The 22,625-nt window shown below is 37.2% G+C and overlaps 1 protein-coding gene across 1 annotated transcript in view; it reads right to left on the bottom strand.

Moving 5' to 3' along the window:
* Positions 1–22,625, bottom strand: part of DACH2 (dachshund family transcription factor 2) — a 420,891-nt gene that overhangs the window by 281,476 nt on the left and 116,790 nt on the right. The window contains exon 2 of the mRNA XM_045847472.1: positions 14,200–14,238. Within this exon, the coding sequence (XP_045703428.1) occupies positions 14,200–14,238 (39 nt within the window). The remainder of the gene's footprint in view (positions 1–14,199; positions 14,239–22,625) is intronic.

The raw sequence follows: 22,625 nt of genomic DNA, 5'->3' as shown, positions 1-22,625 counted from the left end.
TATGGACCCACCAAGATGATTTTCCATATGAGTAGCTTGTCTTGGCTCATTCTTCACAACTTTGTAAGTCCTTTCAGACGAGCAACAAGTGGCCTCAGTGAACCCCAGGCCAGGCACCAGCAGTAGCCAGATTTACTTTACAGCTTGGCTTCACCCGGGAGTCTCCAAGCCCAGCACATATAGCAGCCAACTCAGATTGCTTCATAGCTCAGGAAGGGTGGTCCTGGGCAAAACACAGGTAGGGTCTGATCTTGGCCTGCACCATCCAGGAAACTTCAGGGCCAGTGTACCCAGTGGATAGCTACAGACCACGTCAGAGCACCACCACCCTGCCCCTGCACAGCTGATCCTCCATGGAGGGTGGAGGTTGGTGGTCAGTGGTCACAGCTAGTCCTTGCAGCTGGCTGGCCTGGGTAAATCACTCCTGTTGATCTGCCAACAGCAACCAAAACTCAGCTACAAGAGGAAGGTGTATTCAGTCTACATGAAGGGCATACCTTGAGTAGTCAGCTTGGGTGATGGGGAAGTTGTGCCACTGGACCCCACAGGACACCTACTACATTAGACCACACTACCAAGACAGGGAGTCAAAGAAGCTCTACCTAATACATAGAAACAAACACAGGGAAGCTGCCAAAATGATGACACAAACATGGCCCAAATCAAAGAACAGATCAAAACATAAAAAGAGCTAAACAAAATGGAGATAAACCATCTATCAGATGCAGAGTTGAAAACACTGGTTATAAGGATGCTCAAGGAATTTAGTGAGGACCTCAACAGCTTAAAAAAGACCAAGTCAGAAACAAAGGATACACTGGTTGAAATAATATACAGGGAAATAAGAGTACAGTGGATGAAGCTGAGGATCAAATCAATGATTTGAAATGTAAGAAAGCAAAAGAGAGTTCCAAACAAGGTGAACTCAAAGAGGCTCACACCAAGCCACATCATAATAAAAATGCAAAAGATTGAAGACAAAGAGAGAATCTTAAAAGCAGCAAGAGAAAAGCAGTTATTGCCTACAGGGAGTTCCCATAAGACTGTCAGTGAATTTCTCAACAGAAGCCTTGCAGGCTAGAAGGGATTGGCAAGAAATACTGCAAGTCATGAAAAGCAGGGACCTACAGCCAAGATTGCTCTACCCAGCAGAGCTATCATTTATAATTGAAAGGCAGATAAAAGAGCTCCCCAGACAAGAAAAAACTAAAGGAGTTCATCATCACCAAGCCCTTATTATATGAAACACTAAAAGGACTTATTTAAGAAAAAGATCAAAACTATGAACAATAAAAGGGCAAAAATAGATATCTATCAACAGCTAAATCTAAAAATCAAACTAGGCAAACAAGAAGAACAGAGACAGAATCATGGATACAGAGAGTGTTTTGATGGTTGGCAGATGGGAAAGGGTGTGGGGGAGAATGGACGAAGAGGTGAAGAGGTTAAGAAGTACAAACAGTTAGTTACAGAATAGCAATGGGGAAGTAAGGTACAGTATATTAAATGGAGCAGCCAAAGAACGTATATGCGTGACTCATGGACATAAACAATGGTGAAGGGACTGCCTGAGGGAATGGGGGGTGTTAGGTGGAGGGGGGCAAATGGGAAAAAATAAGGACAACTGTAATAGCATATTCAAAATATAATTTGAACATTTAAAAAATAAATTACCACAATGTTTTAGCATTTCCAAAAAGTTTCTTACGTACTTTTGCTCATTTTGCTTTTCGTAACCATCTGGTATGTGACATTCATAATTCCATTTTATGAATGAAAAAATAGATTTCCATTTTATAGATGTGAAGTGATTTGCTTGTGATCCTGGACCTAGTTGTTGCTACAGCGAGAGATTAAACACCAGATCTCTGACTACAGGTTCAGGACTCCTACCACTACAGTAGCATTTCCAAAAATGTGTTGCATGGAATACTACTTCTGTGAACAGAAAGGTGAGAAATCTTGTATGCTATATCTTCTCTTATAGAATCAGAGAGAAAAATTTTAAATTATAGGATATAAGACCTGTGATAAACAAACTTGTTTATTTTTATTTAACCCCATGTTTCCCAAAAGTATTCTACTTCAAATCATCTCTGTAGAAAAACAAAACAAAACAAAACAAATACCAGATGGCTCAGGAACTGATAACAAAGTAGTGTATATTCAATATTCAGTGTGGGGGGGGTGACTACAGAAAGAACATGTATGTTGGGGAGTTACATCATACATTTCCAAATCTATGCATATGACCATGAATGTGTATGACTATAGAAGACCAAGAGGCTTTTTATTCCCATGTCACTAGATATTACAAAAGACATGGGCAGATGTGTGTGTTGAGACAATAAGGCCTATGTGCATTCTCAGGATGATCGAAAATTTAGGATACCAACAAGCAAATGGAACTGAGAGAATTCCTTTGACCCCCTTTCTCAGCCACCTCTAACACTTGCTCAGGATTGACAAACTCAAATCCTCTCCTAAACGAAACTTCATGTAATGGCTCTTTCTAGAAGTAGGGTAGAGACTACACAAAGTGAGCCTGGGGCATCTTACAGTGCTAAAAAGTAAGAAAGGGCTAAAAAAATCCACAATCGTGGGGCATGTAAAGGTACCCAGGGGCCAATTGGCAGAGTTCTGAATTGCCAAACCTGGAAAAATGTAAGCAATAAGATAAATATTGTATTATTGGATTATAACCCAAAGTAGAAAATGAATACTGATGAGTCCATACTGAAATAAATGATTAAATAAATGAATAAATAAATGACATATCTACTGTGTAGAAAAAATTCAAATAATTTCTGTAGATGCTCTGCCCTTCAGAAGGTGAAGCATAATTCCCCACCACTCCACTGTGGGATGCACATAGTGGCTGCCTTCCAAAAAAAATTCCAGAGTATAGTATACACAGAAGGGGCGGGGTCACTTCACATTGGAGAAACCTGACAAACACTACACGACACAGGTGATGAAGGTCAACCTCAAGAACGGTAAGTCATAGTGATGGTGTGTATCCTTGATATGATTTGATGAAAATGGCACTTTACTGATGTGGCTCCTCCCAAAACCCCAATTTAACAATAATAAAAACACCAGACAACTCCCTGACCTGTACTCCTCAAAACTGTTAAGGTCATTCAAAGCAAGGAACACCTTAAAAACTGTCATAGCCAAGGAGATTCTAAGGAGATAAGATGACTATATGTAAGACTATATGTTCCTACATCCTGGAACAGTAATAACAATATTAGGGGAAAACTGAAGAAGGTTGAATAAAGTACAAACTCCAATTAATAGCAGAATATCAATATTGTTTCATTAACTGTGACAAATTGATTCATTAATTGTAACATGTTAACAACGGGGGAACTGACTACTGGGTGCATGGGAAGTCTGTGTACTGTTTCTGTATATTTTTCTGTAAATCTAAAACTGTTGCGAAAATAATTTGACTAGTCAAAACCACTGCCTCTAATATAATCACCTTTATACCAAGCCTAGCTATATAAGAACTGATTTATCTCTACATGAATTGTAGTCCATCTTAATTCCAAAACTCACAAGCCATGATTTTTGAAAAGGGAGAAATACACAAGCACAAAATAACTAAAGCCTAATTTTTAATGCAACCAAAGGGTAAAATATGTACATACAATTTTTAAATGGGCTGTTTCAAACAGATGCACCAAATCCCTTCATGTAATATTCTCAATTCAGTGGATGCTTTATTGCCAAATGTAAATTGTGATTAAAAAAATAAAACCACAGGGAGCCGGTCAAGATGGGGGCATAGGTAATTGTGGTACTTGCATGCCCCCACAACCACATCAAAATTACAACTAAACTATAGAACAACCATCATTCAGAACTGCCTAAAATCTAGCTGAACAGAAGTCCTACAACTAAGGATATAAAGAAAAGGCCACATCAAGATTCTTTGGGGCAAAAATGTAGAATGAACTGGTCCCATACCCAGGTGTGGTAAATAAAAATCAAAAGGGATATTTTGGTTGTGGAGGTTCCCCCTGAGAAGTGAAGGGGTCTCAGCCTTCACTTTTCTCAGCCCAGACCAAGCCCCCTAGCCCATGGTTCCATTACTGGGAAGGGAAGTCCCTATAACTTGTGGCTATAAAAACCAGCAGGGACTGTGGCTGAGTGAGAAGGAGGGCTTCTGGAGTCCCAGGCATTCCTCTTAAAGGGCCACAGCACAGACATACTCAGAATCACTTGTTTTGAACTCCAACACCAAGACAGTGGCTCTAAAGGTGCTAGAGGCATATGGGAGAAAGTGAAGAGTCTGGCTTTGGGTCACAGGCTGGAGGGGCAGCTTTCTCTCCGACCAAAGTACTGACAGAGGCTATTGTTCCTTTACTGAGCCCTTCCCCCACAGAGCCAGCAGGTGGGCACCATATCAGAGCCTCCATCAATCTGGCTAAAGGAGTCCAGCACTTCCAATCCAGTTTACAAGAAATGTTAAAGAGTGTTCTTGAAGAAGAAGAAAAAGAAGAAGAAGAGGAAGAAGAACATAAAAATATGAATAATAAAATGGCAATAACTACATATCTATCACCCATTACTTTAAATGCAAATAGATTAAATGGTCCAATCAGAAGACATATGGAGGCTGAATGGATAATAAAACAAGACATTTATATAGCACAGGGTCCAGCACAAATAATGCCCTTTTTATTACAAAATCTTTTATTACAAAATCATAAGCATGTAACTCTGTAACATAACAATATCACACTCAAGCACACCATAGCACATTTTAGATGAAATGTTCAAATTACAACTATAAATGAGGACACCCATATTATTACCCTACCAACATCACTGAAGCAAGCCTTACTTCTGCTGGACCCTGTAGACTGTCTGCAAGAGAAGAACTACTTCAGATCAAAAGACACACACAGACTGAAGTAAAGGAATGGAAAAGGATGTATCATGAAAATGGAAACAAAGAAACATACAAATAAAAAATGTGGTAGCAATACTTAGACCAGACAAAATACACTTTAAAACAAAGGCTATAGAATGAGACAAAGAAGGACGCAGAAATTCCACTTCTGGGTGTTTATCAAAGAAACCTAAAACACTAAATCAAGAAACAGATGCCCCCATATGTTCACTGCAGCATTATTTACAATAGCCAACAAATGGAAGCAACCAAAGTGTCCAACAATAGATAAATGGATAAAGAAGCAGTGCACATATATTATGAAACATGTCTCAGCCATAAAAAGGAATGAAATCTTGCCATCTGCAACTCGGATGGACCTAGAGGGCACTGTGCTGAGTGAAATAAATGAGACAATGGAAAGCAAATGCCAAATGATTTCACTTGTATGTGGAATGTAAAGAACAATATAAATAAACAAACAAAACAGAAAGGCTCATAGATACAGAGAACAGACTAATGGCTGTCAGATGGGATGGAGGTTGGGTAGAACGGGTAAAAAAGGTAAAGGGATTAACAAGCACAATTTGGTAGTTACAAAATAGCCACAGGGATGTGAAGTACAACATACGGAATACAGTCGATAATACTGTAATAATAACGTATGGTGCCAAAAGGTTTTATTGGGTCATCACTTAGAAAGTAATATAATGTCTGCTCACTGGGTTGTGCACCTGAAACTAGTACACTAGTACTATAATAGTGTATATCAACTGCAATTGAAAAATAAAAATTATTTAAAGTAAAAAACATAATAAAAATAAAGAAATCCTGGCATTTGTAACAACATGAATAAATCATGGAAGTCATTATACTAAATGAAAAAATATAAAACCACTATGTTCTACATACTTAACATGTTAGATACATCAACTTGTGATTTAATGGGTATTTGTACAACTCTTGCAGCACAAAGAATATAAAAACTGTTATTTTTGTTTTTATGCTAATTTTACTTAATGCAGCATAAACACATAGATATCTTGACCAACTATATTACAGTAATAAACTATTTGGCTAGAACTACCCATTTTAAATAAAAATGTCCAAGTCATTTGATTTTATCATATAAAATCAAAGAATAATTTTGTTCATACATTTAAATAGCAATATTGTCTATCAGAAGAGTATTTTGTAACGATAAATCAATTCAAAATATTTTAAACTCTCTTAATTGCAACAAATCAAAGTATGGTTGCTTCAGTATTTTATCTTATAACAGCTTTTACATTACACTTTTAAAAAAATCTGGAACACTGTATATATCAGATGATCCAGCAGTTTGTGTCATACATTATGAAAAATATATCACATGAATCTATTGATTCAACTACATAACTTTTAACATCTCAATTTTCGAATGGATTTATTTTATATCAATTCTTTCAAGTTTTATAGCTAAACCATTTTTATACTTGCTCCCTTCTGATCATTAGAACTAGGTACAGAATAAAAATTCCAAATGGCAATCTAAAGTCACAGCCAATCTTTGGCGTCCTAATACGCTGGGAGGAGGAAAACCCTCTGAGCAAGAGTACCCTGTATTGAAAGCTTGGTGTTATCAAAACTGAAAGCAAGACACGTCTTTAGGGCGCTCACATACAGCACGTTGCCATGGAACATAAGTCCTTTAAGGACGACAAACCAAAGAACAGCCATTTTGGCATAATAGTCCCATTTCTTAACATTACTTGGTTGCATTCATCCAGATGTATTACAAACCCTACCAATTTAGGAACAATGCCCTGCCCTTTCAGATGTATTCACAGTGGATCTTAGAATCAACTCCATTTTAGCAACTAATTAGTTACACTGACAAACTTTTAAGAATAGGGCTCTACGATTTTAGAAAATGTCACCACTCTCCCTGTAAATTAATGATAGGTTCCCCATTGCACAATAATGGGTGGTTATCAGCCTTTCCTCTCCGTCCTGTCTCAGTCATTTAGTTAAATCTACCCTGTGTCCTCTAGACAGATTCATGCTCTGTCGCCCTACTCCTTGGTATCGAGATGTATGGATATTGCAGCAGTCCCTTCATTTTCACATCTCTAGGCAACTCAGTTTGAAAGCAAGGACAGATTTCACCCGAACATTCAGACCAGTATCCTACTCCAAAAGTCTGTTTTTCTCCTACCATGCTACTGCCCTTTCATTTATGTTAAAGAAACACACAGCCTGAGACCTACCATGTTGCACCTTCACATTATTAAATGTAACATGCAGAACATTGCATTATTATGCTACACATGCCTGAGGAATTTTAGTATTCACGGGATTATGGTAATTAGGTCTTCCTTCACTTTGGGTGATGCGACACTTGCTTGACTATAATGTCACTCCACTTAAAGTCTGTGTAAACAACATTATCTGAGTCACTCTGCATCGCATTCCCCACTGTGAGCAAAATTACTGGGTCAGAGTGGACAAGAATGTAAGTAATCCCAAAGAAACATCATGTAAATGACTCGCTCAAGGTTCAAACTGGATTTTCAATAAGCAAAAGGGAATATTTTCGATACTCACATTATAGCATTATTACCTAGATGCCATCTGTGGCAAAGCACATGGGTATTCCTGGAGACAGTGGTAATGACAAACGTGTCCATGATTTTGATGTTTTGTGGATAAGAGATAAATGTTGTTTGCCAAGGCTTTGTTCAGGCTAACAAAAGGGTAGGTACTCAGAAAGGGGTAGTACATAAAACAACTGCAAATGGTTTTGTAAATAAAGATCCATTCACATCTCAAATACAAATGATGTGTTTTTTAGAAATGCAGATGATAAAGGCAACACAGCAATATTTATATTCCATCCTTTCCTATTTTTTAATAAATATTCAGCAACCATAATATTTATTTTTTTAAGTATAGTATATAGTAGTGATTTCCCAATAGTGTTGTCAGCCACCAAGAAGTGGAAAAGTTCTGACCTATAAAAACTAGCTTAAAGGCTTTGGGATATCTTGCATTGTAAGTGATTTATTTAGTGCTTATTGAAAACATTAGAAAACCTGAATAAATCTCCACATAGGATAAGTAGGGTCTGGCCCAAAAGAATCAAGATTAACTTGGCACAAGTTCCTCTTCACTGAACTAGTGAGGTGATACAATAAGCAAAAGAGCGATTTTTAGAGTATGATTCAATTATAAAACAGGTTGCCAATTAGCAAAACTAGCAATAGAATTTCTTAAAGAAGTGCCTCACAGTTCACAAATAGATCAAAGTGGGTAGAAACCCTCAAAGGCAACTTATGTGGGATTCGCTAGGCTTATTGTCACATTTGTGAACTGTATTAATCTGGAGATCATCTGAACAAAGTGTGTGAACCACAATTTTCTTGCATTTTCTGATGTTGAAACTCTGTAGGAGGTCAATTCAGTCCCTAGAAATGCCGTAGTCAAAAAGTTTTCCCAGGACTGCTTATAGAAAGAGAGGCCCCTAAAAATGTCTCCATCACAAGACATGAACTGATTTCCATTTTGTTTGCTGGAATTGCCACCTTCCATGGTAGAAGCTTCACTAAAAACATAACTATGTTCAAAGTCCTCATAGATAAACAGTTTCCTTTCTACAAGTCATTAAAAATAATAGGAACTGTGTACGAGAGATAGGGTATATTTGTGTGTGTGAATGTGCGAGTACATGTGAATGTTTCTGTGATGTGATTTGCAATTATGGGAGTTTACATAAAATCAGTTTTAACTAAGTCCTTATTATACTTTATTTAATCTGTTACAATATTAGACACGTTTCTAACTGAATGTTCTTTCCGGTGCTCATAGAATCTAAGAAAACCTGCAAGCTCTTTGTTAAATCTCAGGGTAAAGATGCAGATCTTTCTAATCAAAACTCTCTGCAAACACAATATCCTATTACTAACCCCCATCACCCAAGAGGAAACACAGAATGCAGAGAATAGTCAACCTGAGTCCTCCCCTCTCTGTAAGTAGCTATATGCAGCACCATAAAAGCACTGTTGGAATCAAATCTTAAGGGAGCTGAAAATACCAAATGTCCTCCCCTTTGAATCTCAAATGGGCATACAAAGATGTTGAAAAGAAACACAAAGCCATAACAACGAGTCCTTGTGTTCATTGTATTTCAGCATTTGTGATGTAATGCTTCAGAATGGGAAACACTGAAGATGAATTCAAGATGGCGTGCTGTCACTGTCTAGTGCTTCTAATGCTGGGATCCTGCTCCCATCCTCCCATCCTCCCGTTCTCCTTGAATGAAGAGAAACACAAAGATAAATGGGAAAACTTATGATCTTAACAAAGCCAGGGGGTATACCACAATTTTCACAGATTGATAAAATTCAATTTTGTCTTTATGTTTGATGCACAATAAGTAAATTATAGATTCAAGGAAAAGGGAAATATGTATCATAGATCAAAGGTTATAGTATTTCTCTAAGAGTTTCCTTATCCCATATCCTAATTTTACAGATGCAGCAACTGAAGGCCCAAGCTACAGAATTATTTGCAGCGTTAGGACCATGGACTTTTTACTTTTTTCTACAACTCTTCCAGCCACACTATCTCACATCAAATGAGGCTTTATGAGAAAGTGCCTTGTAACCTGGAAAATACAAAATTAAGTAGGATCCTTTTGCTTATCTAAGCCACATATGTTTTAAAATGAAAAATAATGACACAAATAGTATCAGTAAATATTGTTATGTACACTAAATGATAAGAATCAATCTTTCAAATGTATGTATAATCATGAAGGAAAATCAATAAAAAGAATTATACTTTTATTTAAAGGAATTCTTTGTTAAAAATATCCACTACACTGGCAAGAATGTGGAAGTGGATTATAATGCTAGTGGGAGTGTAAATGTGAACACCTTTAGAGAGAACAATTTGGCAACAACTGTTAAAGTTGAAGTAGTGCAGCCCTAGCTGAATAGCTCATTTAGACCATCGTCCCAATACACCAAAGTTGTGGGTTTGATCCCCAGTCAAAGCACATACTAGAATCAACCAAGGAATGCATAAGCAGGAAAAAAAAATCAGTGTTTCTCTCTGTGTGTGTGTCTCTTTTTCCCTTTCTCTGTTTAATTAATTAATTTTACAGTTCAACATGTGCATAGCCCACAACTCCACAATCTCACTGCTAGGTTTATGTACCAGAGAAGCTCTCCCACACAGGCACAAAAAAACATGAAGTCTATTTGTAAACAAAAATTGGAGAACGACCTAAATGTCTGTTGACATGGTAAAGAATTATCAATGTGTATACCCAGACAATGAAATAGTAGTGGGCAATTAATTATTAATAATTAATAATTAATTAATTATTTATTAAAATGAATAAATTAGATCTACATGTATCAACCAACCTAGATAAATCTTGAAAATATAATGTGAAAATAATTACAAAAAGATCGTGCAGTTTTAAACCATTTCGAAACACGTTTCAAAACACAAAAATTAATGCTACATATATACAAATATAATGGAAAAAACTCACAGCAATGCTACACACCAATGGAAGATAGTGGTTACCTCCAGTGGAGGGTGAGGAGAAAGGAGATTCATGTTAGACATACTATTAATGCTATACAGCTACAGCTTTGCTTTTTTAAATTGAGTCATGAATCAAATGTAGCAAAACATAGACCTTATTACTGGTCCACAGCTGTCTCTCATTATTTCCTGCTCTTTCTAGTTGAACTACATTCTAATTCATCTCACTAATTTATTACACAATAGAAATGATGTTACCAAATTGACTTCAGAATAGAAATACCATTTTTCAAAAAGTCAGAAATATTCACTACATGTATTTACATATAATTATATTTATATATAATTAAACAGGGTGTTTTGGCACTAAGTATGATTCCCGCTGTCAGGTATTCAAAGTACATTGATCCAAAGTATATAAGCTTTGAAATAGGAGTGCCTTGATGCCTGGCTCTGGTGTCTGTAGGCTGTGTGGCCTTAGATAAGTCACTTAATGTTCTCCGAGCCTCAGTATCATTATCTGTAAAACAAGGATCACAATAACAGCACCTACCTTGTAGGGGTATTATAATGATTAAACGAACTAATAAATGGGAAATCACCTAGGATATCGTGTTTGAAGAATGTTAGATATTATAATGTCATCAAAAATAGTACTAGCAGCTCAACAACATTTATACTGAATTACCCTATTTATATGGTAAGACTGGTCAAATGCATCAAATAATGACTCATTTTTAAAATTCTCTCCTTTGAGAATTAACCAATGAACTAAGATTCTCCAGTTGTGAGACTTTTTATGGAACAGTTTAATTTGTGAGTATATTTAAATATAGTTCATCCCTATCAAAAAATGAGGGTGGGCAGATTTTACTTAATTTAGTATTTGAGATTGTGCGTTCTTTTCTTTCTCTTTTCTCACTTTTTAAAAAGTCTTCAATACAATTCTCATCAGAAATGACACCGTCGATTTACCACTCTAAGGATTTATACAGGTCGTTAGAGCAGGTTTAGCAGTGGGGTGTTTTTCTTTTTCTTTTTTTTTTTTCCTAGAGAGATTGGAATTTAATTGTTTCCTTTCTAGACAAATATGCTTTTGGATTGCCAGCGATGAAAGGGGCATACAGATGTCAAAAGCATTGTAGCGCAGTGGGATTATGTGCGGAGGTCCAGGGCAGGACAGACAAACAAGCAAAGGCTCAGATCGGTCAAACAGTTAACTCGTAATAAAATCTCAGATGACCAATTTTGTTTTATCTTTGCCAATGCCTATGAAAAGTTCAAATGAAGTTTTGTTGTGTTAACTACTTGCATTTCTCTTATTTCTTATTTTAACCATTTGTAAAAATAAAGGAACTTCACTCGATAAAATTGGAAAAGTGTTTAAAGGCAAGCCAACTTAAAAGAAAACAATATATGCTACAGACATTGCTTTCTTCCTATTGAAGCACCATTAATTGGGCCTTAACTAGAGGGTTTAATTATGTTATGCGACAGAACCAATACTTAAATAATTTAGGATATGGGAGTAATGATTTTTCATACTGTGCTTCATTGATAAATATGAAAGCAAAAAATTCAGAATTTTATCTTAATTTTCAGACCTCATTAAGGAAAACTATCTTGGCTATTTCCATGTGGCAATAAAATCACAAACTGCATAATTGCTATTTTGAGTACTGGGAGAATTACTTACAAGCACTCCACTTATAATTTATTTACTTTATAGGAATTTTCCATCATCAAGATCTTTGGTGCCTTTATAATATACTGTGATTTTGTTCGAAATTGCAGCATCTAGAGGATTTACAATTTCAGGCAGAGGTAGCAAACTGACAGCTCTGGGCAGATCCAGACCACAGATGGGTTTTGTTTTGCCTGCATAATGTCGCTTTTTTTTCTGTTTATTGAGTTAGTTACCAACAGTTAAGAATTATGTGAATTTCTCATAAAAATCTGGTTTCCTGGCTTCTCTTAAAAAGTCAGATCTTAACAACACTGGGCCCGCATTCCCACATGGTAGCAATCAGCTGAGCTAAGGAAAAGCTGCTGCCTTTGAAAAGTGTCACTTACCAGAGTCCCCACCTCTCCCTATTGTATCTCTGTAATTTCTGGGAATCAGCCAGTACGTATACTTCAAAACCATTTCCCAGTTTTCCTCAGGTTACAGTAAATGTAAAAACTCATCACATACTGTAATGTGTGTTACGATGAATCAAGAAATAAATAGATACAGTTATAAATGATTGCTTTGCGTAAGTAAAAGTGAGAAGTTGGCATTAATTTGCATGGCATTTCTCTCAGAAGATAAAAAGAAAGTGAAAGCCCATTTCAATGACTGATTTCAATTTCATTCATTTACAATCAAAAGCACTTGGAATATCTCAAATCTAAAATGCAAAACTCAATCCATTTAAAGTCTTTCCATTAAAAAGTTTTCATTAATGAAACCTACTGGGTCCCTGTCTGCTCAGCATCGAAGTCACAGTCTAACAAAACAGCGTGGCACTTAAGGAGGCACATCCACTGCTTCAGGTCACTTGCGTATTATTCAGTGTGCATGAGATTGAACGGTAACATTTAGTGTAGACTAGATCCTGGATGCTGGAAACACCACCATAGTGATTTCCATTTTCTACGTTGAAAACCCAGAATAATCATATAGAGTGGCCTCCATCTCCCCCACAGCCCAGAGGAAGGGGAAAGGCCAAGAGGGGGTGATTTGACCTGACAACAGTATGTGGAAGAGAAGACGGAGCACTATGGCCAGACGATATCAAAATGCACTTGAGCACCATGGGCTGCTCTCCTTCTTTGCCTCTGTGAGATACTGCCCAGCTTTGCCCCATTACAGCCTAAGAGGTATAAGGCCTGAAGCAATACGTTATCTCTGGTTGCAATTTCACTGAAATAGTCATAGATATTTTAGGAAGTTTCAAGCATAAATCTTGTTATTCAAATATTTTTAAAAATTTAAAAAGTCTTTTCAAATATTAAAATGGTGTTTGCCAAATATTAAAAATATTAATATAAAAAGTACTTTCACAAAAACATTTCCCAATATTTTAGAACCACTTTTCAAAATATTAAAACTATTAATACGTATTAAAATTAAATATTTATTAAGTATTGAAAAATATTTTCACAAGAACAATAATTTCAAATCTTTTAGAACCACTAGCACATCTACAAAATATATCCATGCTTAATGCTTAGCGCAACTCTGAAAGTTAGAACTGTGGGGTTTTTTTCAAATTCACGCTGCAGCACACTTAATAGCCTGTGCTGCCCTGCAAAAGTGAATGTACCTTCCTAAGCATTTCAGAGCCACGGGGTTGGTGAATTACTTTCCCATTATTTTACATACGTGTCAAAGTTTCTACCTCAGTGACCTCACTCAACCCCCACCCGCTCTGCAGCCTTTCTCCAGCTTCTGCTGTAATTCCCAGGGAGCTACCTACGCCCAGTGAACAGATAGGAGTGGCCACTAAATGGCAAGAGTGAATTTGCAGAAACCCCAATTAACTAGAGCCGTGAAATGGGCACACAGGTTCGAATTAGCTATTTGGATTTCCTATTTTACTATTAACTAACAAGTAAGCTTCAACACTTGCTGCTGAAATTTTTAAATGGCTCTACTTTCCTACCTTAGTAAGCAAAGTACAGGTAACCAAACTATGGCAGTTGGGCTCAGTCTGTACAGGATCCAGGACATTCCCAGGAAGTTGATTTTTAAAAAATAAATACATAAATACCTGTTAACAGCTTGTTTTCTTGTCATTTGCCTCTTCCTTCTAAAAGGAGAGTGTAGCAAAAAATAAATAAATAAAACTGGTTAATTGAGAGTTCTGGTTAGTTAGCTTCCAATTAATCAAGGCTTTATTATATTTCACAAAAAAATCTTCTTAAATTTTTCAGAAATTTTAGATAGGTTACACACAATGAAACAGCAGCAGGGAAGAGCACAAAAAGAGGTAGAAAAGCCTGAATTGCTACTCGACAGTATTTTAAATATCTATGTAATGTTGTTATATTCTGGCCTAATCCACACTGAATAAGGAATAATGTGAAATGTCATGTGGTTTAGGGCTTTTCTATATATGAAAGCAAGAAAATAAGGTTATAGATTTCTGTTGAAGAAAATGGCCTCGGGTCGTAACAATTCCAGAAAAGATTCAGCAATATTATGTCTTTTCCCTTGCTCTCAAGAGCTTTATTCCCATCCCATTAGGTATTCCAATATTTTTTAGAGAAAAAAAATTCCCCTCCAGTTTTTTTCACTTTTTTTTTTTTTTGGCCAACAGGATGATGGAAGTAAGCCAATCTGAATGTTATGCCTTAATTTCCTAAAGATGGAGCCATTAATCTCTCAGCTGACACTACACTGATTTCTGTAGAAATACTGAACTATCTTTCATCTATCTAACCCAAAGGGTTATCCATGCACACTTGCACGCACACACATGCACACGCACACATACAGTCACACGCATGTCCATACAAAATAAGCTAAGCACATACAGAAGAAATTTTAAAAAACATAATTAGCTTAGTTAATGAAATAACCATTCTTTCCAGTAGTATATTTCCCAGCATTCCCAAGCCCTTTAATTATGAACAATGAAATCTAAAATGTCATGCAAAAAAAAAAAACCTACAAGGAGCCTTAATGCACATAGTATGGAAACAGGAACCTTCCTATAATGCCCAGTACAAATATCATCACCCTTTTATAATCTTTGGTTTTAATAGCTTTTTCATGGAAAGTCTTCTTTCAGGTTTTTTGTGTGTTTGTTTTTGAAAGGCAATGGCTTCCCTGCTTAAAGGTCTGTAGAAAGATTTCTAAATAAACCATAAATGCAAACATATATTTAGAGCTGCTGGGGGAAGGAGGTGGGAGTAAAAGCAGGTGAGTCTTTATTTCACCTACTTGACTGACAGAACTATTTGATTTTGCTTTATATAATAGTTCACTCTCCCGACCTGTTTTGAAATGACACTTTCTTTTTTTTTAAGATTTTATTTATTTAATTTTAGGGAGAGGGGCAGGGAGGGAGAAAGAAAGGGAGAGAAACATCAGTGTGTAGGTGCCTCTCATGTGCCCCCTACTGGGGACCTGGCCTGCAACCCAGACATGTGCCCTGACTGGGAATTGAACCAGCAACCCTTTGGTTCATAGGCTGGCACTCAATCCACTGAGTTACACCAGCCAGGGCTGTGAAATGACACTTTCTTTTTCTTTTAAGATTTTTATTTATTTATTTTTAGAGAGGGAAGGGAGGGAGATAGAGATAGAGATAGAGATAGAGATAGAGAGAGAGAGAGAGAGAGAGAGAGAGAGAGGAGAAACATCAATGTGTGGTTGCTAGGGGTCATGGCCTGCAACCCAGGCATGTACCCTGACTGGGAATCGAACCTGCGACACTTTGGTTTGCAGCCCGCGCTCAATCCGCTGAGCTATGGCAGCCAGGGCTCGAAATGACCCTTTCTTAAAGCAGAATATACTCACACATACCAAGTCAATGCTTGTTCTTACTTTCTTTTTTAAAAAAAGTTATTTTCTTGTAATTGATATTCAAGTACAGTTTTCTGCCTTTTACTCCCATCCCAGCCCACTCCCCCAGCCCTCCCCACCACCCTCCCATTTCTACCCCCCCTTGTTATTGTCCATGTGTCCTTTATATTTTTTCCTGCAAACCCTTCCCCTTCCCCCCTGAGATTCCCTCCCCTCTGCCCCCAGTCACTGTCAGCCTGTTCTTACTTTCTTAATCACAGAGTCATTGGATTGAAGTATTTTAGTCCTTCTGAAGATAAATTTAAAATTCACTATCAAATCTCACATAGTATGTCCTCCCTCGGATGTGAACGTAACTAAATAGAGTGCTACTTTTGTTAATGCTTCACAAAGGGGGAATTACCTTAAACAGAACATTTTAAAGATCCCTTTAACCTTTGAGATGATCTAGTCCAATACACTGTCAACTGAACACTAAAGAACTTCAGTAAAGTGCTGGTGGGTAGCAGAAGGAAAGATAAGAGGGAGCCATTCTTTTCTGTATCTACCAAATATATTGTTTGGTCTGGCCAGAACTTTGAAAATATGAACATTTTACATAAAATCTGAATTTGTAGGAGGTTCTGTAACAAAAAAGGAGTGTCTGAAAACACTGATCCCACACAGTCACTGGCTCAGCAGAACTAGACGAAGTAGAAAGAGAAGCAATGTCCACCCATAGATGGAGTATGCGCTCTTCTATCTCCTGTAGGTCCCATCATGTAGTATGATCTTACACCTAAACCTCTAAGTGAATTTATGTGATCTCCTTGGTTCCAGTGGGAATTTGGGTTGTTTGGTCATCGTTTTAATGTGATTTACTCAGACATTAATCAACTGGCCGAGAGATGACTTCATTTAATGAAGAAAACCAACCTTTTGACTCTTGAGGTAGACACCATGTAACTATTTTTTCACACACAGAAAAGCATCTAAAGCCAATTGTGTTAGATGAAAATAGATTCATTAAAACTAAACTCTGCTTACACTCAGAGAAACATTGTCATTTAATCAGAGTAGGAGCAATAAATTTAAAATTCCAAATGACCAATAAAATATTTCTTATGCTTTAATATACATCAACATTGTGAAATGATTGTACACCTAAAATATCTACAATTTTTATTTGTCTATTATACCTCAGTAAAGGTAAAAAAAAGTTTCCTATGCTTTGAAATTGGAGTCAACTGTTAATCTGGCACACTGCCATATTTCAGTTTAATTTTGGCTTTAGTTGCTCCTTAGACAAGATTTTTTGGTCTTATAATTTGTTTCTCAGGCCCAATACAATAAACAAAGTGTTGATCTGGGAATAAATTCAGTAAATATAGAAAACATAAATCAAGCAAATCAATCAATACCCTGCCCTCCCCCCAACTTTACGTGTAGAGGATGAATGGCTAGTAAAACTTTTTTAGGTTGTCTTTGGAGGTTTTTTCCATCATTCAAACAGTTGTCTCCCACTGTGGGAGCTTTTAGGGAGTTTTCCCTACTCTTAAGTAATAACTTACTTCATTTTATGTCACCCCTTGCTCCATAGCAGCTGCTATAAAGCTATTTAATCTTGTTAGGAATGCTGAAAATTCTTTGACAAACCCAGTATGTTAAAAGGAACTGAAAATCTCTTTTATTATATAAAAAAGTAAAAATAAAAGCCAGAATATTTTAGGCCTCTTTAAGTTCAGAGGGCATCCGAACAAACTATTGATCACTTGTTTCCAAAAGGTCCATCAAGGAACATGTATAAAGGACGAAGCCAAAAGGGGTAGGTTTGAGGGTGGGAGGTGTGGATGGTTGGGGCGAGGGGCTATGGTGGGGTGAAGATGGAGATATCTGTACTTAACAACAATAAAAAATAAATTTAAAGAACCAAAAGCATGATCTTCAGATTCAAGGCCCAAACAATTAAAACTATCATTTTCTTTCTTTTGGAAATTTATTTTTTCCTAGAATTACTTGGAAATTAAAAAAAAAAAAACAAAACCTTTGATCATTTTACATATCTGCTGCTTCTTTAAGATTTTGGTGCATAAGCTTAATTCTTTTAAAAGTCAGATTTAAAGTCAGAGTCCAGAGGAAAATGAAAAGAAAAATTAAATATGGCATAGGGTGATAGCAAAGATAAATGAGCCTATGGCAATTAAACTTGTTTGTAAAAGACGGGTTCCAGGTTATACATATATGTTTAACATAGGCTGCCAATACAACTTAAAGAATGCAAGACTCTCTACTAGCTCTCTCTGACAGATGATCCTTTATACAAACACTGCTCTGTCCAGTCTGGGGGGCCTCCGTGGGTTCAATGCTATTTCTCATATGTCCTACAAAAACAAAGAACCTCTGAGATAGGAGTGTGGCTCACAGTATCAAATGCATTTTTTCAAGGCAAAGATCATAAGAAAGTAGAATACCACTAACTCGTTCTTACAATACAATAATCATTTCAGTATATACTCAAGGATGAGGCCAATTAAATAAATACCTTTAGTCATATCATCAATGTATCCCAAATATTTTTTCATTAATATTTTCCCACGTATTCAAAGTTGATAAATATTAGGCACACAAATAAACTCTGATGGTTAAGATAACCTACCTGAAATCATTTTGATTCTTTAAAGTTTTAAACATTACAATCTCACAAAAGCTTCATAAGATTTAAAGCACTTAATGCCATAGGCATCTTGGGCCACAATATTTGTGTTGGGAATGTTTCCCCTTGACAGTCTTTCTACCCATGTTTGTAGGTTTGGCCAAAGACACCATGAGTCACCCTTTGAATCTCATGCTTTGGAAGAGGCAGTCTAGCCAGGCTTTTATATAGGATTTTTAAAAAACACTTATTATACTCATTGTATTTCAAGTCTTCCCATTGATGATTGTGTCTTGCTGATGCGTATTCAGAATGACTCACAGAAAACACTAAGAAAATGTGACACGTGAAATAAAACACTAAAGCCCTTTAGATATTGGGCACAATCACTGTTCTACCAGCTTTTAGAGTTGATAGCTTTGGGTTTGATGGCTTGATATCACACTTAAATGATAGTAAATGGCCTAGTTCCAAGCTAGTACACTGCCTAAGTAGAGACCTTAGTATCAGCCTCCGATTCTGAGTGGCTGATTGAAACACTGTTTACTTCACATCATTTATAACAACGTATGCCGATTTTCTCTATTTACTTATTGTAGGTCTACCTTCCCTCCAAAAATGCAATCTCTACAAAAGAATAGGTTGAGGTGTCTTGTTCACTGTTGACCCCAAAACCTAACAGAGATGGCACAGAGTAGGTGCTTAATCTACATGAGGACAGTGTCTCGCAGACAGTCAAGGCTGGGCATGTTCACATGGGACTCAGGCAGATGGTAAAAATTCCCAGAGCTATCAGGATGCCTGCCGTACCTTTACTCTGGGATGGGGTGGTCCAGGCACTCTGCAAGCCATGTGTGGTTCCAAGGGAAGTCCTGACTCCCTTATATACTACGTGCTCACAAAGCTGGCAGGGTATTGTATAACAATATGTGATATTGTATAACAAAGTGTGATTCTGCAGATTCTGCTTATCGTAGTCGCCCAGACATCTGAGTGGGGGAGCCTGACTGACTCCATTTTCTCTACAGACAGCCACGGTGTTTTAGAATATGAAGAAACTTTCACTGTACAGCTAAAGTTGATTAGAAACATCATAAACCCAATCTTAGTTGATGGCAGCGAATATGCTGAATTGTTGATGGGTACAAAAACCGTACATTTATTATAAAGTTATTCATGGAGAGAAAGACCATTCTGAAATTTATTTTAATTATACCTTAACTTTTTCTAACAGTTGGCTTATTTGTTCAGTGAAGCTTAAATGAGATGAGTAACGCAGACAGTTCTGTAAGCAGAACACAGCTAAGCTGTTTCTAACAAAATGAGTTCATTTGCCAATTGATTGTTCTGGTAATCCTATCTGGTTTAGGGTAGCAGCTAGCTGCAGATGAACACAATTAAACAGGGTCAGAGCAAAGGGATCCTGGCCTGGGTGCACTCTCAATGTATTACGGAGGGGCAGGAGTGGGAATGATGAGGATTATTTATTTGAAAGTCTCTTAAATCCCTCTGTTCATCCCTTGACAAGGACCACTCTACTATCGGAAAATAAAATAATGCAAAAAAGCATGTTCTTCACCAACTAAGATACCAGAGACAGGTACTTAAAAGTACAAATGATCACCTTTCGAAACACTACATACAGTTCATTTATATGCCCAAAATCTCACGTTAAATAATAACACCTTACTGTCATAGTGTTACAGTAAACAGACCATTTTTCTTTGTTAGCTAATAAAGGACAACTCTCGGTGTGCAAAAGTGGTTTTGAAACATGGCCCCACTTTGATATATGTGGTGAGACTGAAGCATTTTGAACCTGCTTCAGTGTTCCTCCCCTTGTTTACAATATGTAAACAATAATTTCAATATGACTGAAATACCCTCTTTTCTTGGTGCCTTTTTCCTGGATCATCTTGTCACGTTTATGATATGGAATAAACCAACTCCTTTAAGAGTTAAAGGAAGCTCTTCAAACATGTTATAATTGATATTTAACAGTTTGTATACTGATTCCAGTCAGGCCACATTTTTCTACTCACTGTATGATAGCAGACTATTAACTCAATATTTATTCTATAAATACTTAGAGATCCTCAACTATGTACAAAAAGGCTCTTTGCTATGAGTTATGGAGAAAACAAATATATTCAAGCATGGCCACTGATATCAGAATATTACAATATAAAAAGAGAGATAAATTATGGTCACACATTGTTATACTGCAAGGCACTGAGTGATAAACTCCCCTTGATTTCCTGGAATAGAGTCAGCACTCAGAAATATCTGATAGCCCTGGGCAGATAGTTCAGTTGCTTAGAGCGTTGTCCCAATACACCAAGGTTGTGGGTTCAATCCCTGGTCAGGGCACATACAAGAAGCAACCAATAAATGCCTGGATAAGTGGAACAACAAATCGATGTTTCCCCGTCTTTGTCTCTGTCTCTCTCCCTCCCTCTGCCCCCTCTTCTCCCTCTCTAAAAATCAATTAAAATTTAAAAATATTTGATACATGAGTGTTGAATGCATGAGTGATATAAACTAACAGGTATAAGAATTTATGGGGAGAGTGGGGGGGCTGGAATGGGAGTAAAAGGGAGAAAACTGTACTTGAACAATGATTAAAATAAAATTAGAAAAAAAAGAATTTAGATGAAAGTATCACTTTTACCTAGAGTGGTCAGTGAAGTCCTTATGAAAGAGATTAAATTTGAATGAGTCTTGAAGGATAGCCAGGTTTTGAAGAACAGAGACCGAAAGAGGACAAGAACAATTAAGGAAGTAAAAACTGACTGGATGGGCAGAAGGAATTGTTACAAGACAGCCTGCAGGTAAGGCCAGGTAGGAAATTAGTGCAACAGCCTAAAATATCCGCAGCATGATGTGACCAGGTGGATAATCAAAAGGAAGTCTAAACCAGGGGTGTCAAACTCATTTTCAGGGGAGCCACCTCAGCCTCGCAGTTGCCTTCAAAGGGCCAAAATGATTTAAGGACGGTATAAATGTAACTACTCCTTAACTGTTAAGCAGTTGAAACTATATTCGGCCCTTTGAAGGCAACCGCGAGGCTGATGTGGCCCCTGTGAAAGTGACTTTGACGCCCCTGGTCTAAAGCTAGTATTACTATGGCTTAAAACTTAACTTAGCGTGGAGACAAAAGACAATATGGAATAAGGGAGAACTCCAAGCTTACGACTTTGTCCATGACAAGTTGTTTTCCAAGTTCCATGAAATCCAGTTATAAATGAATTTTCAAACAACAACTTATTCAGACAGAACCCTGAATAACGCACAAGGGGACTTGGGTATTAGTCCCAAATTACACAACTAAGTAGCTGTGTGACCATGGACAAATAACTTCCTTTCTCTAGATCCCACTATACTTATTTGTAAAACCAGGATTGGATAAACTGACTTCTCTAACCCATCATAACTCAAATGTCCTATGGTTCTCTGCTTCCTAAATTGTCAACTACCTACTAAAAAATACAGGTAGCCTGGCTGCTGTAGCTCAGTGGACTGAGCACGGGCTGCAAACCAAAGGGTGGACAGTTCGATTCCCAGTCAGGGCACATGCCTGGGTTGCGGGCCAGGTCCACAGTGGGGGCCATGTGAGAGGCAACCACACATGGATGTTTCTCTCCCTTTCTTTCTCCCTCCCTTCCTCTCTGTCTAAAAATAAATAAATAAAGTCTTTTTTAAAAAGTACAGGTAGATTAAAGTGAAATTCCTTCGAGATATTTGTGGTTATTGCAGCTTAGTTGCCACTCCTGAGGCATATACTTCTTCCCACTGGTTTATGGTTATTGCAATGCCTGTGTATGGTATTCCGCTAAGGGGCATAACCTTCCTAAGTTTCAGAAAAGAACTAACTGCAAATTCTCCACAGAGGAAACAGTAGGGCACTCTTCTGTTTGCTTGCTAAGAAAGATGGACTTGGAAAAAGCAAAGGAGCGCAGATGTTTGTCTCAGCAAGTTTCACTTCCTTTGAAATTTATCCATCTTTTACAATCATCTGTAAGGTAACAAAACAA

Source organism: Phyllostomus hastatus, unplaced genomic scaffold, assembly GCF_019186645.2.
Source record: "Phyllostomus hastatus isolate PE091 unplaced genomic scaffold, TTU_PhHast_1.1 phas_contig_551, whole genome shotgun sequence".
Taxonomy (NCBI): Eukaryota; Metazoa; Chordata; class Mammalia; order Chiroptera; family Phyllostomidae; genus Phyllostomus; species Phyllostomus hastatus.
The sequence above is the reverse complement of the archived record's forward strand: the minus strand, read 5'-3'. Positions and strand labels throughout refer to the sequence as shown.